This window comes from Tamandua tetradactyla, chromosome 8 (assembly GCF_023851605.1).
Source record: "Tamandua tetradactyla isolate mTamTet1 chromosome 8, mTamTet1.pri, whole genome shotgun sequence".
Classification (NCBI taxonomy): Eukaryota; Metazoa; Chordata; class Mammalia; order Pilosa; family Myrmecophagidae; genus Tamandua; species Tamandua tetradactyla.
In genome coordinates this window covers 74,491,186-74,497,478 of record NC_135334.1, presented here as the reverse complement: position 1 = coordinate 74,497,478, position 6,293 = coordinate 74,491,186, and the positions used below count along the sequence as shown (strand labels likewise).

The 6,293-nt window shown below is 49.4% G+C and overlaps 2 protein-coding genes across 10 annotated transcripts in view; one reads left to right on the top strand and one right to left on the bottom strand.

Annotated features, from left to right (window-relative positions):
- The first annotated feature begins 1,283 nt into the window (after positions 1 to 1,283).
- ART5 (ADP-ribosyltransferase 5) lies at positions 1,284 to 4,975 on the top strand. 9 transcript variants are annotated; one of them, XM_077113721.1, is made up of 5 exons: positions 1,284 to 1,821; positions 2,105 to 2,166; positions 3,318 to 3,837; positions 4,501 to 4,533; positions 4,620 to 4,975. In XM_077113721.1, exons 2-5 carry the CDS (start codon positions 2,107 to 2,109, stop codon positions 4,670 to 4,672), a joined length of 666 nt encoding a protein of 221 aa, XP_076969836.1. In that variant the 5' UTR covers positions 1,284 to 1,821; positions 2,105 to 2,106; the 3' UTR covers positions 4,673 to 4,975. The 9 variants fall into 9 exon arrangements, with proteins under 9 accessions (XP_076969836.1, XP_076969832.1, XP_076969830.1 ...); XM_077113717.1 differs by having other exon boundaries at positions 3,108 to 3,834; positions 4,623 to 4,975; XM_077113715.1 differs by having other exon boundaries at positions 3,108 to 3,834.
- Positions 4,130 to 6,293, bottom strand: part of XNDC1N (XRCC1 N-terminal domain containing 1, N-terminal like) — a 65,217-nt gene continuing 63,053 nt past the window's right edge. The window contains 1 exon segment of the mRNA XM_077113739.1: positions 4,130 to 5,989. Within this exon segment, the coding sequence (XP_076969854.1) occupies positions 5,598 to 5,989 (392 nt within the window). The 3' untranslated portion in view covers positions 4,130 to 5,597.

Genomic DNA, 6,293 nt, shown 5'->3' with positions numbered 1-6,293 from the left:
GGCAATGTGGGACAGAAATCTTAGAATGAGCTGAGACTCCGCATCAAGGGATTGAGAAAACCCTTAGAATGAGCTGAGATTCAGCATCAAGGGATTGAGAAAACTTTCTCGACCAAAAGGGAGAAGAGCGAAATGAGACAAAATAAAGTGTCAATGGCTGAGAGATTCCAGAGTCAAGAGATTATCCTTGAGGTTATTCTTACACATTAAATAGATAATCACCTTTTTAGTTAAGCCATAACAAAGAGGCTGGAGGGAACTGCCTGAAAAGGTAGAGCTGTGTTCCAGTAGCCATATTTCTTGAAGATGATTGTATAATGATATAGCTTTCACAATGTGACTGTGACAATCTTGTGTCTGATGCTCCTTTTATCTACCTTATCAACAGACGAGTAAAACATATGGAATAAAAATAAATAATAGGGGGACAAATGTTAAAACAAATTTAGTAGATTAAAATGCTAGTGATCAATGAAAGGGAGGGGTAAGGGGTATGGTATGTATGCATTTTTTTCTGTTGTCTTTTTATTTCTTTTCCTGAATTGATGCAAATGTTCTGAGAAATGATCATGATGACGAATATGCAACTATGTGATGATATTGTGAATTACTGATTATATATGTAGAACAGAATGATCAAAATAGGAATGTTTGCGTTTGCTTGGTGTTTTTTTTTGGTATTTAAAAAAATAAAATTAAAAAATTAAAAAAAAAGAATGTTGCTATAATTTTTTTTAATTAATTTAAAAATATTTATTATTTAAAAAAACAAAGAGGTTCTCTTGGGGGTGACTCTTAGGCCTAATATTAAGTAGGCTTGACCTATCCTTTGTGGTGTTAAGTTTCATATGAACAAACCCCAAGATTTGGTGCTCATCCTATTGCTTTGGTTGTCCACACTGCTTGTGAGAATATCAAGAATTCTCTACTTGGGGAAGTTGGATTTCCCCCCTTTCTCACCATTCCCCCAAAGGGACTTTGCAAATACATTTTTATTCACTGTTCAAATCACTCTGGGATTTACTGAGACATCGCTCTGGACAAACCTACAGAATCTTATGCCCTACTCAAGGTTCCATGTACTTATGTTCAATCAACCATCAGGCTTTTAGAAAGCCTTTTCCAGAAGCACTTACTGATTCCCCAACTGCCGCATTCTCCCATCACATTTAACTGTGCATTCAAAATTCAGAGCCAGATTATTTATAGAAAAACTTAGAGAAAGTGAAAGCAAAGGCAAATGTTTATAAACATAGGGTCACCCGAGTCTGAGCCGCCCAGAGAAAAAGGGTCTGAGTGAGAAGGATATGAGTCAAGAAGCTCAGCATCTGGTCCAACTTTAGAGAGGGGGAAGGGGGCTGCTTATTTGCTCACTCTCGTGACAAGGGTTATATGCAAACTGCAGGCAAATCAGCGAGGGTCGGCGGGCGGGGCCCTCACGGGACTCCCTGGCCCGGGGGAGCCGGGACCTGGCCCGCTCAGGACCCACTTGAGGGAGAGACCACGTCTTACAAGTCTCCTCCCACTCTTCTGGCTTGCCTGGGGCCAAAGAGGGTCCTAAAGAAAGAACCTGCCGTCCTTGGGAAGAGAAGTTAATGCCCCTAAGCCCCTTTCCCGGCCGCTCCCGCTGCCCCCACCTCTGTGTCTGTTGTAGGGTAACGGCGGGCGGTGTCCGATTACTGCGGCGGGGGCTATAGTTAGCCACCCGGACTTTGTGTATCAGCCGTACTCTGGGGACAGCGCAACGCCAGCCCAGACTGAGCCCCCGATTGCCCGGAACCATCACTGCTCCTTCTTGCTCTCCGCTTCCGTGACCTACAGGTGGGTTATTGGTCACCCGCTCCTGCCCCTCTCCAGACGGAGCCCAATTATGTCTCCATGTTCATTATCTGGGGGCGCCGGGAGTCTGGGGGAGGCCCCTCGCGTTGTGCTGGGGAACAATAAAGTCCAGGCCCCACACTCCCCGCCCACACTCCGCCTGGGGCCCAGGTCCTGGAGCAGGGACCCCCTCACACCGCCCCCCACCCCCACCCATCAATGTCAGGACTCCATGACCTCTGGTTCTAAAGTCCCTCGGATCTCACCCTCCTGTGTCTTCCCCTAGGGATGATGAAGGCATTTCTGCTTATCGCTCTCAGCTGCCTGGGCCTCTACACCCTCTGGCAGGTAATTGTAGGGAACTAAAACCCTTGTCATAAAGGGGACTGGAAGGCAGACCCTGAGGGGGTGAAATGGGTGGCTGACCCCTTCAAACTCTCTCCCACTCCTCTTAATCATCTTCCTCTCAGGAACCTTCACTCCTGCAGGGAGCCCCAAGTTCCTATTCCCTCTCCCAGAGTCCCCACCACTGATGCTCCTTCATACATCCCTCTCTAGGGAATGCCTCCACCTTTCTCCTCCCCACTTCCCACCTTCCACCAGGGTTCAACATGGGCAAATCCTGTGGGCGTATCTGTGTACTGTAATCCTGGCAGCTCCACTCCACCCCAGGTTTGGGGATAAGGTCTTCTAAAGCAGGAGGGGACTCAGGAGTCCGAGCTGATAATAACTTGATGTAGTTGCTGACATCTGCAAGAACTTCCTGATGGAAGAGAGGGAAAAGGAGTCTGAGGAGGATGGAAAGAGGATTAGGGTATTAGGGGTGGGAGGTAACTGGGCATTAGCTGTGTATTTGGATATCATCTACAGGCTGAATCTCATGGCCAGAAAAGCCCTTGAAGACTATCTAGCCCCATCTCCCCCCAAATGCAGGAACCTCTCTAATGACAAGATGACCCCTTTTAGGCTGTACAGAAGGGAAGATCTACACGTTAATCCTTACAACAACCCTATGAGGTTGAAAGTATCCCTAAGTAATAGGTCCAGATCCTATAAGATCCCACAGGTAGTAGGTGGTAAAATGAGGATTTGAATAAATGTCTGTCTTACTCCAAAATCTGTGTTGTTTAAGCCTCTTCTTCTTGGGCCCTATCTAAATTTCATACAGTAGATAATTGCACACAGAAATAAGATTGTATGTTTCTGAACTGGACTGCCACCAGGACCCCTGTCCAGTGCTCTGAACTCTTACCTATTCCTGCGTGGCTCCTCTCTTCCTTACTCCATAGGCCCAGGCTGTTCCCATCTTGCCCCTGGGCTTGGCTCCAGATACCTTCGATGATGCCTATGTGGGCTGCTCAGAGGAGATGGAGGAGAAGGCAGCCTCCCTGCTAAAGGAGGAGATGGCCCACCATGCTCTACTGCGGGAGTCCTGGGAGGCAGCCCAGGGGGCCTGGGAGCACAGGCGTCGAGGGCTCACCCTGCCCCCTGGTTTCCAGGCTCAGCATGGAGTGGCCATCCTGGTCTACACCAACTCATCTAACACCTTGTTCTGGGAGCTGAACCAGGCTGTGAGGACGGGTGGTGGCTCCCGGGAGCTCTACATGAGGCACTTTCCCTTCAAGGCCCTGCATTTCTACCTGACCCGGGCCCTGCAACTGCTTCAGGGCAGCAGGGGCTGCAGCAGGAAACCTGGCGAGGTGGTGTTCCGAGGTGTGGGCAGCCTTCGCTTCGAACCCAAGAGGCTGGGGGACTCTGTACGCTTGGGCCAGTTTGCCTCCAGCTCCCTGGATGAGGCAGTGGCCCGCAGATTTGGTAATGCCACCCTCTTCTCTCTAAGGACTTGCTTTGGGGCCCCTATCCAAGCCCTGTCTGTCTTTCCCGAGGAGCGTGAGGTGCTGATCCCTCCCCATGAAGTGTTCTTGGTCACCAGATTCTCCCAGGATGGACCCCGAAGCCTAGTCAATCTCTGGAGCTATAATCAGACCTGCAGCCACTTTAACTGCGCCTATCTAGGTGGTGAGCTGTGCATGGGGGTAGCAGGCATAGCAGGGTGGGTGAAATAAGCCAGGATGTTCCTACACAATCCCCAGGGCTTTCAGGGAGACCTAGTTGGTTAATGGAAAAGTTGAGGGCTAAAAGTGAGCCCTCTGTCCTTTGTGAGTTATTGTCCTCTATGACTCAGGTTCTCTTAGCTCTTAGGAGGTCCTATGAGTGTTTTCTGGATCTGTGAGTATTCTCAGATGATTCTGCAGATGTTCTCAAAAGGCTCCATCTACTACTCAGTCTAACTTTGGATTGTTAAGCCTAAGAGGGCTTTTCCTTCATGTGACCTTAGCCTCAAAAGAACCTGGTCAAAGATGTTAACAAGCAGAGGAAAAAATCTGGAGAACGGCTTCAGAACTCAATAGGTCCTGGATTTCAGGAGGCTGACAAGACACCAATGTGCTGTTCTAAGTCCTGAGGTGGAGGACAGAAGGAGGAGTGACTGTGGCTTGGTTGGGAGCAGGGATGGGTGGAAAATCTGGGAAGATTTCCTGGGAGATGGACGAGGAAGGGAAGTCGGAAGTTTGCATTTACATGAAGGGAAAGATGTATCGAGAGGAAGAATGGCCTATGCTAGGGAAGTTTGGGGTATGAGGGTTTGTCTACCTGGAGACCTCACCGTGCTGTCTATTTCAGGGGAGAAGAGGTGGGGCTGTATGTTCCTAACAAGTAAGTCACCCTCCTGCCCCCTCCCTCAGCTGTTTCGACTCTCCCTGGCCTTACCACCCCTTCAACTTTTTTCCCTTTCTCTCCAGCAGGGGAGCAGCCAGAATCACCTTCCAAGGAGGTCTTTTCTCTGCTCTCCTGAAAGACCCTTCTTTTGGCCCCAGGGGGTTTCCAGCTCTCAGGTGCTGGGCCCTGAAGGTTCAATGCCTGCCATTCAGGAGTCCCAGGACCTGATGACCTTCATGTGAAGAAGACAGATGTCAAACAGCCTCAAGAAAGAAAAGCATGGTTCCAGCCCTAGCCACAGATGCTGTCTCCTTAAGGCCAGGATGTGAGGGGACCTGAGGCTATAGTAGGGTAGAAGGACCCCCACCATAGTGGTGAGGACTTCTGGGGAAAGCAAGAGTATGATGGTCACTTGATTAAAACAGTGTTGCATGTGGAAACATCAAATTTCATGATTGGTTTATTCCATGAGACTGGACTGTCTGTCCTGCTCTGACCTTGCCAGAGTTGGGGACTGAGGAAGTAGAAAGAATAACCTCTTTGTCCCTCTTACAAATACCCCGCCCCTGTACAAACGCCTGTCATTCACTAACTTGCAAAGTCAGAAGCGCTACAGCCATAGATTCCTCACAACAACCCTGAAAGCAGAAAGGAGGACAGGTGGATTCCTCAGTCCTATTTGTCAGATAAGGAATGCAGGGCTAAGGAAGGAAGAGGTATAGTATTGAAGCCAGGCCTCCTGCCTCCCAGTCCATAACTCTTTGCCCTAAATCATTTGAGAAACCCAAGTCAAATCATAAGCCCAAGATTTCTAGGACCCCAGAGCAAACAATTTTCTCAGCTCTGCTCCCACAAGGGTCAATATTTTTATAGGGGTGGGGTGGCAAATCTCAAAACATTAAGAGCTAAGATTCTTACATACCCTGGAGGCACCTGACATTCAAAACAGAAATTCATTGAGGCAAGAAAGCAGTATAGACCCCTACCAGATGGTGACCACCCTCACCACCCATCTAACCTTCTCTACTCAGAACAACAGAAGAAAGGACCCTTCCAATGCATCAGAATGCCTCTTTGGTCCCCAAACCTTCCTCCTGGGGCAAGTCCCCAACCCCCTCTGCTTCCTGCTCCCTGTGCACTAGCACATGAGCTGGAGAGGAGGGGCCAGACGCCTCAGAGGCTGGAGTCCTAGCCCCTCCAGGATCTTGTGGTGCAGTATCTGAAGATACCTGGGTCCCCACAATCCCTGGCACTATTAGCTCTGGGGTCTCAGGGATGGGGGGTCCCAGGTTCTGGAAGCTGTTGCGCACTCGGGTGATGTAGCGACTGAGGATGCTGGCGCCATCAGGGGGTTGGGGTGTCCTTTCCTCAGCCAGAGTCCGCCGCATACCAGCCACCTCACTTTGCAATCGAGATACGGTCTTGGTCAGCTCTGTCAGTCTGTTACCTAGGTCTGAGATGAAGATTAGCGAGTGAGCTCTCAGAGATGAGCCTGTTCTATACCACTTCCACCTCTAACAATACTGTTTGGGAGTCCCGAGGGAAAAGACCTAGAGGGGATGAGGGACTGGTTTGTGGACTGGGGTTCAGGTGGGCAGACAGTCTGAGGCCCATGAATGTGGGGAGGGGGAAGGTGAGACTAGAAGATATAAAGAAGGAAAGTCTTGTGGACCAGGAAAGGGACCAGAAGTCATGGCAGGGGGAAGTTTTTAATAGGTAGAGATTTGTACACGCACCCTATCAGTCTCTCCCTGATC

Coding starts and splice junctions, on each gene's coding strand:
- ART5 (XM_077113713.1), top strand. CDS start 2,107: ATGATGAAGGCATTTCTGCTTATCGCTCTCAGCTGCCTGGGCCTCTAC. Junction 3,838..4,500: donor TAACTGCGCCTATCTAGGTG/GTGAGCTGTGCA, acceptor TGTCTATTTCAG/GGGAGAAGAGGTGGGGCTGT. Junction 4,534..4,619: donor GGGCTGTATGTTCCTAACAA/GTAAGTCACCCT, acceptor CTTTCTCTCCAG/CAGGGGAGCAGCCAGAATCA.